Source organism: Balaenoptera borealis (assembly GCF_965194805.1).
Source record: "Balaenoptera borealis genome assembly, chromosome: X".
NCBI classification, from domain to species: domain Eukaryota; kingdom Metazoa; phylum Chordata; class Mammalia; order Artiodactyla; family Balaenopteridae; genus Balaenoptera; species Balaenoptera borealis.
The window spans coordinates 36,470,379-36,483,705 of NC_138881.1; the positions used below are offsets into that span (position 1 = coordinate 36,470,379).

General features: G+C 41.2%; 1 protein-coding gene across 5 annotated transcripts in view; it reads right to left on the reverse strand.

Moving 5' to 3' along the window:
• The window catches only part of MED14 (mediator complex subunit 14), a 72,064-nt gene extending 59,444 nt beyond the window's left edge, over positions 1-12,620 (reverse strand). For 3 of the 5 annotated variants that reach the window (XM_082378051.1, XM_082378053.1, XM_082378050.1), the window contains exons 1-3: positions 11,878-12,615; positions 6,795-6,821; positions 3,108-3,213 (exon numbers count right to left, since the gene is read on the reverse strand). In XM_082378051.1, coding sequence (XP_082234177.1) covers positions 3,108-3,213; positions 6,795-6,821; positions 11,878-12,092 — 348 coding nt within the window. In that variant the 5' untranslated portion in view covers positions 12,093-12,615. Of the gene's footprint in view, positions 1-3,107; positions 3,214-6,794; positions 6,822-11,877 lie in introns of all 5 variants that reach the window. The other 2 variants (XR_014239756.1, XM_082378052.1) reach the window with 2 other exon arrangements.
• Between the last annotated feature and the right edge of the window lie 707 nt (positions 12,621-13,327).

A 13,327-nucleotide genomic window follows, 5' to 3' on the forward strand; every position in this document is an offset into this window, starting at 1 on the left:
CTAAGGAAAATATACAAATGGCCAAAAGCACATGAAAAGACGTTCAACATCACTAGTCATCAGAGAAATGCAAACAAAAAACACAGCGAAGTGCCACTTCACACCTACCAGGATGGCCAGAATCAAAATGTCAGACAATAACAAGTGTTGGCATGGAGCAATTAGAACCCTCTTACATTGCTGGTGGGAATGTAAAATAGTATAGCCATTTTGGAAAACAGTCTGGCAGTTCCTCAAATGATTATTAAATATACAGTTACCGTATGACCCAGCCATTCCACTCCTAGGTATATACCCAAGAGAAATGAAAACACATGTCCACAGAGAAACTTGTATATGAATGTTTATAGCAACATTATTCATAATAGCCAAAAACTGGAAACAACCTAGAAGTCCATTAACTGATGAATGGATAAACAAAATGTAGTAGATCCATACAATTCAGCTATAAAAATGAGGTACTGATACATGTACAGTACAAGTACAACATGGGTGACCCTTGAAAACATCATGCTAAATGACAGAAGCCAATCACAAAAGACCATATATTATGATTCCATTTATATGAAATGTTCAGAATAGGCATATTTAGAGAGACAGCAGAGGTTGCTTAGGGCTGGGGGGTACTTGGGGTGACAATTAAAGGGTAATGATTTTCTTTTTGAGGTGATGAAAATGTTCTAAAATTGACTGCTAATGGTTGCACATATCTGTGAATATACTAAAAACCACTGAATTGTACACTTTATTATTACTATTTTTTTTTTTGGCTGCACCGCACAGCATGCGGGATCTTAGTTCCCTGACCAGGGATTGAACCCGTGCCCCCTGCGGTGGAAGCGCGCAGTCCTAACCACTGGACCACCAAGGAATTCCCAGAATTGTACACTTTAAATGGGTAGATTGTATGGTATGTGAATTATATCTCAAAATTGCTTTTAAAAAAGCTCAAGGAGGAGAAAGATATTTTTTCTTTTTCTTAGCTAAAACATTATCCAGACTGCTTTACCATTAGTTAGAGTTCTATAAACCATGTATTTATACACTCAACTAAACACTTCATATGTCTGGCATGGCTAAAGGTCATTATCTATTAAGAACCTCTAATGAGTCTAGTTAAATAATCATTAGGTTGAGAACACAAGTGTCAAAACGTGAATAATCCTCTAATTCTCCAGCTGATGGACTTTATCCCTGACAAAAACACATCTCTGTATCTACATTCACAAAACAAAAATACCAAAACTTTATGTATAAAGTTCAATATGAGACTTTATTCAGAATGTGACTTACTGGAACAGCCAATTCAAAAAACTAATAGGAAAATACTATACTATGAATTAATGAAAGATAAATACAATATGGCTCAATATCAAAACCAAGAGTTTTGGATTTTGCTTGATATTATTTTAACGACATACAGCTCAGTAGTATCAAACAGGTAATTTAAATACCCATGGTATAATTAGGGATTTAAAACTAGATTTGAAAAATTGAATACTTGGATTTTATATACTTCAGTAATTCTTAACTCTTCACTTAAAGTCTGAATATCTTTAGGAAAAGATTACCTCAAATTAACTAATTACTGAAAAGAAACCTTAGGCTTTTCAGAAATACTATACCATGCTTCTTCATTTCGGCCAAAATAGATTCATTAGACCTGGTATCCAAATTTGCAAAACAATGAAATGAATCGTAAACTTTCTGGTAAATAAGCTTGGAATAAGCCTGTTTATTAATATTTATAATAAAAACTATCCTTTGAATGATGACAACATGAATAAAATGACTTTTTCCCCCATAAAGAAAATTCAATATATGGTACAAAATATCCTCCCCCTTTGATCAATGTTATATAAAAGGATGATACCAGCTTACTCCTAGAGACAAAAGATCTGTGGCTAGAAATGTGTCTTCTTTTAACTTTCAACAAAATATATTATTCTAGAATTTTAAATTCTCAGCTCCTTCAAACCTCTTTTTTCCTTTCACTTTAGCAATTTTCACATAAGCTTTCTTTCTAATGATAAGGGAACCTAGTGAAACTGAGAATAGCAAATGCACTGGGCTAAAATTGAGGGGAGATGTCAGAAAATCATATGCAGAAACACACTGTGTTGGAGATTTCTTTCTAAAGGGAAATATTATGGAATATGCAAACCCCAATAGATTTGCAAATGTAAAGTTACTATAAAAATATTTCAACTTAGCTTGTCAGGGTGCTCTCATTATTTTAAGATTTTATTCATTTTATTATAATTACTCTACCCTTTCCAATATGAACTCCATTCTCCTCATTTTGTGTCTCGTCTGTTAACATCATATCATCCTCCCCAAGTTATGAGCTCAACAGGCTAACACAAGATCCCTACTGATGTTTCTCCTCCTTAACATTTCTTGAACATAGCTTAAAACTTTTGTGGGGGGTAGGGGGGTGCATATTTTAGAATCTTTGGTACACTTCACTACAGGTCACGCCTATGAATTCAAAAGAATGACTCAACAGTCAAAAGACCATGAGCTTCCTGAGGGCAGGGACTATGCCTTATTCAAGTCTCCATCCACCATGCCTTATGCCCTGTGTGCAATAAAGGGTTGGAGAATGAACAGATGAATAAACGAAGGGACAGATAAGTGCTATCATCAGCTCTGTGGCCTTGAAAAAGCCATTTAACTTCCAGGAACCTTATTTCCTCATCTGTAAAATAAGAAGAGAATACTGACTCTGCCATTCTCAAAGGGCTGTCAAGAAATCAATAGGCAAATTTAGGGAATACTCTGCAAACTCGAAGGAAGCATACGAATGTAAGCTAACCATTTTCCCCCTTTAGGTCCAGTCTCATATTTAACGTCTTCTAGCGTAATGACATCTCCAGATATGGCCTACTCTTTTTTCTGATTAGGTGTCCATAAACAAATACTAAGTTTCTACAGATATATATTATACATTATCATACAGAAATAATGATTACTCACATAAGTAATGTATCCCAAAACATATCAGCAGATATAAGTTAGAGCTAAAATTAGAAACTATGCCTATTACAAGTTAACATTCCAAAAAAAGTTATTTTATATAAAATAAAGTCAAAAGTTTAACTCACCGCACATTTTTCCACTTTGCCAGCATTATTAGCCCATTTTACTAAAGCTAATAATCGAACAAAGAGTTGGCGTGTCCGGCTAGCAAACTGCACTATTTCTATTTTCCTTTAAAATAAAACAAAACAAAACAACTCTTAATGAACCAACAAATTTGAAGGAGTATTTCACAATTTATTTTATCTGAGCTAAAATATGAATCAGTCTTTGTTTACAACCATTACAATGAAATGAACCACCTAAAATATTTATCTAAATATGAATTATTGTCACATTTTGTGTATCACCTGCATATACTTCATTTTCTACCTCAGAGTAACATCTCCAATAGAATGCTTAAGCAATGAATCACATTTTCAAATTAATTTTATACTGCAATAAAAGTTGTTTACTAAAATATACTAAATTCACAAATATAAAATTATTATATAGAAGTTAACTGGGTCACAAAGGGACCAAATTATGGTTTGAAGTTGAAATTATGAATTAGTAACCTTTCTGGTAACAGAAAGAAAGTGAAACAGCTCTTTATCAAAACTTGACACTATTATTTCTACAAAGGCAAGGGCCCATTTCCCATCTTGCAAGAGCATGGTTTATAAAATTGAATAAAGAGCTTAACTATGCAACTCTTTACCAAACTAATTTCAATAACAAAGTACTAAAAATAAAAGCTAGAAGGTCTGTCCATATCTATTTTTATGCTACACCCACTACAATGCTTTTTCTCCCCATACTCATCAGTATTTTTATCATCTCCTCATAAAGGCTTAAAAGCTTTACGTTGTCAATCAGCGTGTTAGCTAGACCTCTCAACTTCATGGCAGCTACAAAACTGATAATCATACCTTTCATGGTTTACCTTACGACGCACAAAAAAATATTCGACAGGCCAGGACTGATGACAGGCCCCAGCAAGACACCAACCTCCCTCCAAGTGGACTCTGACATATTAATCTTGTTACAGCTGTTCACTGACCTGTAGATCCAACCCACACCTCTGTATCCCACCAACAGCAATACCATGATGCAGTGCACCAAAATGAAAGTTTCTGCTGAAGCATAATCCTAACTGAAGACCACAGAGTCTAGCTCCTATTGAGAGCATACACAGTCCACAAACAACCTGAAAGACTTCCTTAAGGTTCAGCCTGCAAAATGATTATTGGTAATAGAAAGAGAAGAATCAAGGACACTGATACAATTATGACTCTTTGCCAGGGTCTGTGAAGGATCCTTAGAGATAAAACAAGCAGAGCGCATCACAGGCAAGACTGGAACACAGCAGAAATGTTAAATGTACACTAAGATCTGGCAGTCACCTCAGGGCCAAGAGTCTCAGTGCTGTCATTCTAACTCAGCAACGGCTTACAGAGGATGTGAGGTCTCTTCCCTCACAGAGTAAACATATTTGTATATTACTAATTCCGTTGCCAGAGGAGCTTCTCTACTGGAAAGGAGACATCCCCCTTTGTAAACTATTTTAATATGGTTTTTTCTTGACACCACGCTGTCTCAAGTGATAGGCAGCATGAGTTGGTTTTCCAAGGCCCAGTGTCCCTTCCTACCCCGGAGTGGACAGAACAAATCCTGATTTTCTTTTTTTTTGTTTTTTCCCAAATGAATGCATTGTGGGTATTTTATTTATTTATTTATTTTTGGCTGGTGTCAAATATATTTTTTTAACATCTTTATTGGAGTATAATTGCTTTACAATGGTGTGTTAGTTTCTGCTTTATAACAAAGTGAACCAGCTATATATATACATATATCCCCATATCTCTTCCCTTTTGCATCTCCCACCCTCCCTATCCCATCCCTCCAGATGGTCACAAAGCACCGAGGTGATGTCCCTGTGCTATGCGGCTGCTTCCCACTAGCTATCTATTTTACATTTGGTAGTGTATATATGTCCATGTCACTCTCTCACTTCATCCCAGCTTAACCTTCTCCCTCCCCTTGTCCTCAAGTCCATTCTCTAAGTCTGTGTCTTTATTCCTGTCCTGCCCCTAGGTCCTTCAGAACCTTTTTTTTTTTTTTTTTAGATTCCATATATATGTGTTAGCATATGGTATTTGTTTTTCTCTTCCTGACTTACTTCACTCTGTATGACAGACTCTAGGTCCATCCACCTCACTACAAATAACTCCATTTCATTTCTTTTTATGGCTGAGTAATATTCCATTGTATATATGTACCACATCTTCTTTATCCATTCATCTGTCCATGGACACTTAGGTTGCTTCCATGTCCAGGCTATTGTAAATAGAGCTGCAATGAACATTGTGGTACATGACTCTTTTTGAATTATGGCTTTCTCAGGGTATATGCCCAGTAGTGGGATTGCTGGGTCGTGTGGTAGTTCTATTTTTAGTTTTTTAAGGAACCTCCATACTGTTCTCCATAGTGGTTGTATCAATTTATATTCCCAACAACAGTGCAAGAGGGTTCCCTTTTCTCCACACCCTCTCCAGCATTTATTGTTTTTAGATTTTTTGATGATGGCCATTCTGACTGGTGTGAGGTGATACCTCATTGTAGTTTTGATTTGCATTTCTCTAATGATTTAATGATGTTGAGCATTCTTTCATGTGTTTGTTGGCAATCTGTATATCTTCTTTGGAGAAATGTCTCTTTAGGTCTTCTGCCCGTTTTTTGACTGGGTTGTTTGTTTTTCTGATATTGAGCTGCATGAGCTGCTTGTAAATTTTGGAGATTAATCCTTTGCCAGGTGCTTCATTTGCAAATATTTTCTCCCATTCTGAGGGTTGTCTTTTCGTCTTGTTTATGGTTTCCTTTGCTGTGCAAAAGCTTTTAAGTTTCATTAGGTCCCATTTGTTTATTTTTGTTCAAATCCTGATTTTCATTTCCTTCCTTTAAAACGGTCCAGCCAAACCATAATACAGGTATGCTTCAATTGTCTCTTCCACTTCTATCTTTTCGATCTATGTCTAATTCTCTCAGAAAGGTCATTGGGGGTAGGGAGTGGAGCGTAGTCACTAATAAACGCTAAAATCCGCCCTAGTGACTAGGTATTTAAAAAAAAGATCAACCAAAGAGCATAAGTAGTTCCAAAGATAGAGTCAAGTAGCCTATACTGTAGCCCCAGTTTAAATCTCCATCACCTGATTTCTTTGAAACCTTAATTTATCTTGTTCCTTTGGACTATGGAAACATACTAGCGTTTAGTAATGTCTTAAGCCCCAAACTCCAACTGAATCAAAATTCTCTTAACTATAAAACAGCAATAGCAGTAGACAAATGTCCACTTTCCACAGATATCTAACAGCATCATTGCAGCAAATGATAAATTAGCAGCAAGCTTTCTAAAGTCAGTCTCTTCCTCAGCTTTCTCCATTTAGTTCTGTATTTTCTACATCTTCCTACCCCCTCAGGCACTTGACCTGGTCAGTGATTCAATAAAGATTTCTAGAAGAGAAGGTCCAGAGCTGGCCTCATACCAAGAATTGTCAAGGATGAGGAAATTATATTTCCCAGGGCTCCTTAAACAAATGGTGTGAAGTCACCCTAGGCTCTCTGCGCCTAGGTTCCCGGTCCACAACTCTACCACCCATACCTACACATACCTCCCCGCCCCCCGCCACTTTCTCTCTCACTCACACACACACACACACATACTCATAGATATATCAACACAGACACAGATTTAAGGTTTTTTTCATACTCACCTTTCCACATCAGATTTCCTTGGCAGTCTAAGAAGAAAAAAAAAGAAACTGACTAAATACACGCACACCTTCATCAAAATATGGTAATGGTCTTTACTTTGACTTATTAAATACCTTAGTATTTCAGAAAAACTGGATAAATAGACACTACAGGCTTGTGGGGCTCCCTACTCTTTTTTATTTTATGAGTTTCCGGCAATATAGCTACAAAGGAAAAACTAACAAAGGAACATTTCTCTCCATTCAAAGTGCTTCAAAAGATACTGCATGACCCTCAAACATTTAAAAAGACCAAGTCTTACCTTAGCACACTAAATCATAGAGAGTCAGAGAAAATATTCTTTTAAGACCAAAATGATCATGGATGCAAGGTACTACCTAGTTGCCAGCCTCCCCATATTCAATGGAACCTTGCTTCCAAGCACTAATCCCTCCATGTTTTGTTACGGTGGGCAAAACTGGAAGCTAGGCACACAAAAGGGCCAGCGTCAGCCAAGGGATGTACAGTAATTATGATGTTGCTTGGTTAGATGCAAATGATTACTTTTAAACAGTTCCAGTGAGATTTTGATCTCTTTTTTGGTAGTTCTCCAGTACAAAAGCCAGCAACCAATGTCACCATTTCCCCTGAAATTATACCATTTAACACTCTCACATCCACCGATGCTTAGAAAGGTCCTGATTTGCTTCCTGAATCACCACATTCTGTAAACCTCTATCCTATGATCCAAGATTCAACAGCCTGAACTCTAAAGCCTCCCCTACATCTAATAGGCTCTTGAAGAATACGCACTGAGCCGCTTAGACCCTCTTCCCCACCGACATGCCACAGGTGCAGAAAAACTAAAATCACTGCCAGAGATTCGAGGTACAAGGAAGGGAAACTATTAAAATGAGCTCTGACTTAGAGTTACCTACAATTCTTCGGGTAGACAATGGGATGGAAGCTCAAGTTATGATCCAAGAGATACAAGAAACTAGGTAGGAGCTAGAGAGTCCAGCAGATCAGAGGATGAAGCAAAAATTAAGGCCTTATTATAAGACTGCAAGTAAAAGCAGCTACTGGGAAGTTCCTATACCTGTGAAAGATCCGGAAAACACTCCTTGAGAAGACTCCCCTGTCCTCAAGAGAGGGAGGGAATGAGAACCATGGATGCTTGTATGTGAGAGAGGGAGAAAAACAGAAGAGTAGAGCCTTCGGGGGTAGAAAGAATAGGAATCATTGTTCTAGCCCCCCCCCCCCAGAGACCCTAAAAGGATCATCTCTTGCCAGAGGTGGTGTCATTTCAGGGACAAAGGATAGGCTTTGCTGCCTACATCCCTTCCCCCCCCCCAATTCCTCCTAATCTATTTAAAATTCCTTTATGGATGACAAAGCCACCACTTGGGGAAAAAACCAACCCCAAAGGGCAAATCTTTGGAAGAAGTCACAGAAACCTTGTTTACACCAAAGCGTTTTAAGACAAGTTTACATGACTGAGATCCTAACATTTTTTGATTTTAATTAAAAGAGGTTTTTAAAAGGAAGAACCTAAGTCTCTAAAAAATCACAGCAGAATGTAAACTCTAAGATGAAAGCATGTATTACATGAGTCGGGGGAGGAAATGAACAAGCAAAAGGAAAAAAAATAGAAATCTGGGGCCAAAAACAAACCACCTTTTTTGCTTTCAATAGTCCACAGACAAGCATCAAATGTGGCAGAAATAAGACTCAAAGTATACCTTGAACACTGGTTTTATATTAATACATTAATCCTGGCAGTTTTTACCTGGAACAAGGAAAAATACATGATTTAGGAACTTCCAAGGTATATTCCTAAACCAATTTTGGTTACCACAAATCAAAACAGAAAAAAGTTATTTTATATACCTATGTATCAAAAGCAACAGTGAATTTTCTCCTTAAATTCGCCATGTCTACAATGACAGATGCCCTGACTTAGAACAGTTATTGTTCTCAGCCCTGGGGAAGGTAGCAAACAACTCAAAATCCCTGTCCTCATTGAACTTCCAGTGAGGAGGAGACAGACAACAAAAAATAAGTGCTGTAGAAAAACAAAGCAGTGAGTAAGAAGGATAGATTGAAGGGGCAGAGTACTTCTCATGGGCGATCACCAAAAAGTCTTTCTGATAAGTTACATCTGAACAAAGACCTAAAGGAAACATGAAAGCAAGCCACACAGATTTCTGGGGGAAGAGCAAAGGCTCTAAGGTGGAGTGTGCCTGACCCTATCAAGAAAGATCAATAAGAATAGCGTGGCTGAAACAGAAGAAGCAAGGAGAGTATTAGAAATGAAGTTAAAGAGGTAAGGGAGAGAAGACACATCATGTAGGATCTTAAAGGTAGACCACAGTCTTGGTTTGCTCAAGATAGTCCCGGTTTATGCCTGTCCTTCTGCCATTGTTATTAATAGCACCACCTTTCATACTCAAAAGTGTCCTGACTTGGACCATAAATTTTATGGTCACTCTCTATACAGGTGACTATAAAAAGTTTTTACTCTGAGATGGGGAACCACGGGAAAGTTGTGAGCAAATAAGTTTTAAAAGGATCATCCTGGGGCTTCCCTGGTGGCGCAGTGGTTGAGAATCTGTCTGCCAATGCAGGGGACACGGGTTCGAGCCCTGGTCTGGGAAGATCCCACATGCCGCGGAGCAACTAGGCGCGTGAGCCACAACTACTGAGCCTGCGCGTCTGGAGCCTGTGCTCCGCAACAAGAGAGGCCGCGATAGTGAAAGGCCCGCGCACCGCGATGAAGAGTGGCCCCCGCTTGCCACAGCTAGAGAAAGCCCTCGCACAGAAACGAAGACCCAACACAGCCAAAAATTTAAAAAAAAAAAAAAAAAAAAAATCCTTCCTTCTACTTAAAAAAAAAAAGTTTTTACTCTAAGTGAGATGGGGAACCACGGGAAAGTTGTGAGCAAATAAGTTTTAAAAGGATCATCCTGGGGCTTCCCTGGTGGCGCAGTGGTTGAGAGTCTGCCTGCCAATGCAGGGGACACGGGTTCGAGCCCTGGTCTGGGAGGATCCCACATGCCGCGGAGCAGCTAGGCCCGTGAGCCACAACTGCTGAGCCTGCGCGTCTGGAGCTTGTGCTCCGCAACAAGAGAGGCCCGCGCACCGCGATGAAGAGTGGCCCCCGCTCGCCACAACTAGAGAAAGCCCTCGCACAGAAACCAAGACCCAACACAGCCAAAAAAATAAAAATAAATAAATAAATAGCGTTCCCTTTAAAAAAAAAAAAGTACGATTAAAAAAAAAAAAAAAAAGGATCATCCTGGCTATTTTATGGAGGAAAAACCGTAGAGGGGCAAGGGTACCAGCAGAGGCCCCAGTTAGCAGACTACTGCAGTAACACTAGCAAACGATTAACACTTGATGGAAACGTTGAAAAGTGGTCAGATTCTGAAGTCAGAGATGACAAGACCTGCTAATGTACTGTGTGGGACTGGAAGAAAGAGGAGCCAAGAATTACTCCAAAATTTCTGCCCTAAGCATCAAAAGGAAGAATGGAGATACTATTTAGTGAGATAGGAAAGTTTTGGGGGGATCGAATGGAATCAGGAGTTTGGTTCTGGACTTGGTCCACTGAAATGCCCATTAAGTACTTAAACGTAGGCACCTGGATATAGTCTGCAGCTCAGTGGAGACGCCTGTGCTGGAGAAATAAGTACGGGAATCATCAACATATAAAGGGTGCAGGATGAAGTATAAAACTGTATACTTATTCTACAGCAATAAAATGTTTCTCTTTTCGTACTAAGTCCTAAAATAGTAACAGCAACACAATTCAAAGAATTGCTACAAATGCCCCATGGAGAAACAAAATATACAAATTACACAACCACCGATGGCGGCAGTTTTCAACAGTTTCCCATAGCTCTACATAGGACGGGTGCATGATATTTTCTCATGGATACTCAAATTCTTATGAAATCCAACAACTAATGGTGCAGAGAAGTACATTACCACAATAATCCCTAATCATGACAGCTATTTAAGTTTCTCATTACACGGGCGCGGGGGGGGGGGGCGGGGGAGGCTTCTTTCTGTAAAGTACAATGTATCAAAATTCTCAGAATGATGTTTTACAGGAGTAAGTGGAGCCTATTCTAATTCTTTAAGTCATCTGCAAAAAAATATTTTAACAGTCTCTAGCAACAAATTACTGTGACACTGCACAGCCTAATACCTACATACTCATGTATTTCAGCTGAATACACTGATCTGGAGCCTACCAATAGATAAAAGATAAAAACGAATCTAGATGAAAATTAGTAATTCTTACTTTTTCTGAACATGAATTTAAAAATGTAAAACAGTAATTCAAGTATATATACCCCTAAATTTTAGTTTCTTTTCTTCACACACCTGAAAATCTTTACAGTGTATTCTGATCCTATTCTGAAGAGATTAACACCCTAATCATGTCCCAAGGCATTTCACCCGGTAACTTGGTGATTTATAAACTCCGTTCATACCCCAAGAGACAATAACAGCAGGCTAGTTACAAAAAAATCTTACACTATGCGTGAAGACTTCAGTCTCAAACGTTCCAGAAAAACAAACAAGCTTGGAATCCAAAATTTTGCATTATTTTATACACAATACATCTCCTGAGTTCAAACTTTGTCAGAAGTAATTACAACCTACATTTAAAATGTACCGTAAGAAGCTGTAAAACAATTTCTCATCTTTGGGATTTTTTTTTTTTTTTTTTAAGCTCGAATAGTATGTATTCCTAAACCGTAATCTTGGGGTCTGGGCTAGAAAGCTTCCAACCAAGAAATCAATAGGGTTCAGCTGGCAAATCGAGCAAAAATTCCAAAGACTGGCTTTTCAGGGAAAGTCTAACAACGTGCATAATTCACAAGTCTCGGCTGCTTCATCTCCAGAAAGATCCCAAATGCAAAGCTTCTCCTCCACCTCCGCTGGGCCCCAAGAGTTCAAAAATTCTAGACTAAGCAGCCCAGCAAAGAGGAGAAAGCAGCAGCCTTTTGGGGAGAAGGAGGTGCGAACCTCTCAGCCGGCTGGGCGGGAAGGGGGGCGCTGGGGAGCAGGCGTGGATTTCGCGGCACTTACAGGTCAGTCAACACCATGAGCTCCGAGTAGGCCCGGTGCAGCAGAAATTCGATGAGGGTGCTTAGCCGGTAGCCAGGGCTAGCCGCCGCCGCAGCGGCCGCCGCCACGGCGGCTCCCGGAGGAGGAGGCGCCGGGGCTGACGCCGGGCCGCCGCTGCCCCCGCCGCCGCCTCCGGTCGGGACCAGCTGGTGGTTCTCCAGCTGCACTGGGGCCATGGCGGCGCAGGACCGGGCTTGGCGCAACGGCACAAGATGCGGCCCTCGAACCTCCCTCCCGGGCGCTCGATCACCGCGCCGAAGTAGGCGCGGGCGGAGTCGCCGCCACCGCCGCCTACTACCGCCAGGCCGCCTCTGAACAGGAAGCCGTGCGCTGGCCGCGGAGGCCCGCCCCCATGTAGCGACAAGCCCGCCGGCTCCAGGGACTGGAGCAAGGGGCGGGGGGAGGGGGAGGGCGGGGAAGCGGGGCGGGCGCCGCAGAGAAGCTGCGCCCCCGCAACTGATCAGAGTGCGCTCCGCCAGGCTGCCGCAGCGTCCATGTTGACGGCCCAAAGCGGAAGTTGTTAGGCAGAACGGAAAGGGAGCCAAGGGGGGACTTCCGACAGCAACCTGTGCCTTTTCTCCCGGCTGTCGGGCGCTCGGACGCTGGGGGGCGCGTGGGAGTGGGGCTGGGCCGGCGCGCTGGCGGGAAAAGCGGAAGCGGGGGCCGCGCGGCCACGGAAGTGAGTGTGAGGGCAGGGCTAGTGTCCTCACCGCGAACGTCAGCAGTTGCCCCGCCCTTGCCCTCTCCGCCCTCCGGGATTTAAAAGGCTCCAATTTGCGCTGAGGTGTTGATCAACGCTCCCCTGGTGGGTGCAACACGACCGGGAGGCCACCCTGTCCCAGATGTTTGTGACTTATGGTTCTGGACTCGCAAAGAAATTGTTGCGGCTGCGTACTTCTGACTGCTCACATCTTTGCCCCGCCCACAGTCTGCCCATGTGCCTTTCGTGGGATAGAAGACGTTTCCGTCATTTTTGTTTTTTTTAAACTGTGGGAAAAGATTCGAGAAAATATGATTAGGGGTAGGAGCAGGGCCACTGGCAGAATAACTTCACTTTAACGGAGTTAAATATATGCTGAGCTCTTTACCGACCCCCAGATCCTGGCAGTTCTACCACGGAAACAGCCCTTAAATCCTCTACCGCTGATTCTCCCACTTGTTTCTTGTCCCTGCTCTTGAAGTAGCCGCCCTGCCTTCCAAGGACTTTCAGTTCATCTTCTGTGCCCTACTGCCACTTTTTCCCCCTCAAAATTCACGTTTAATAATTTTGCTTCCTGCGTTAAAGCGGCGATTCTCAACCTTGCCTGCACGTTGGAATCTTGGGGGGTGGAGGGGTGGGTGGCTTTAAAAAATACTTATGCCACCCCCACCCCCAATACATTCGGCTTTAATTGGTCTGGGCTTCAGGATT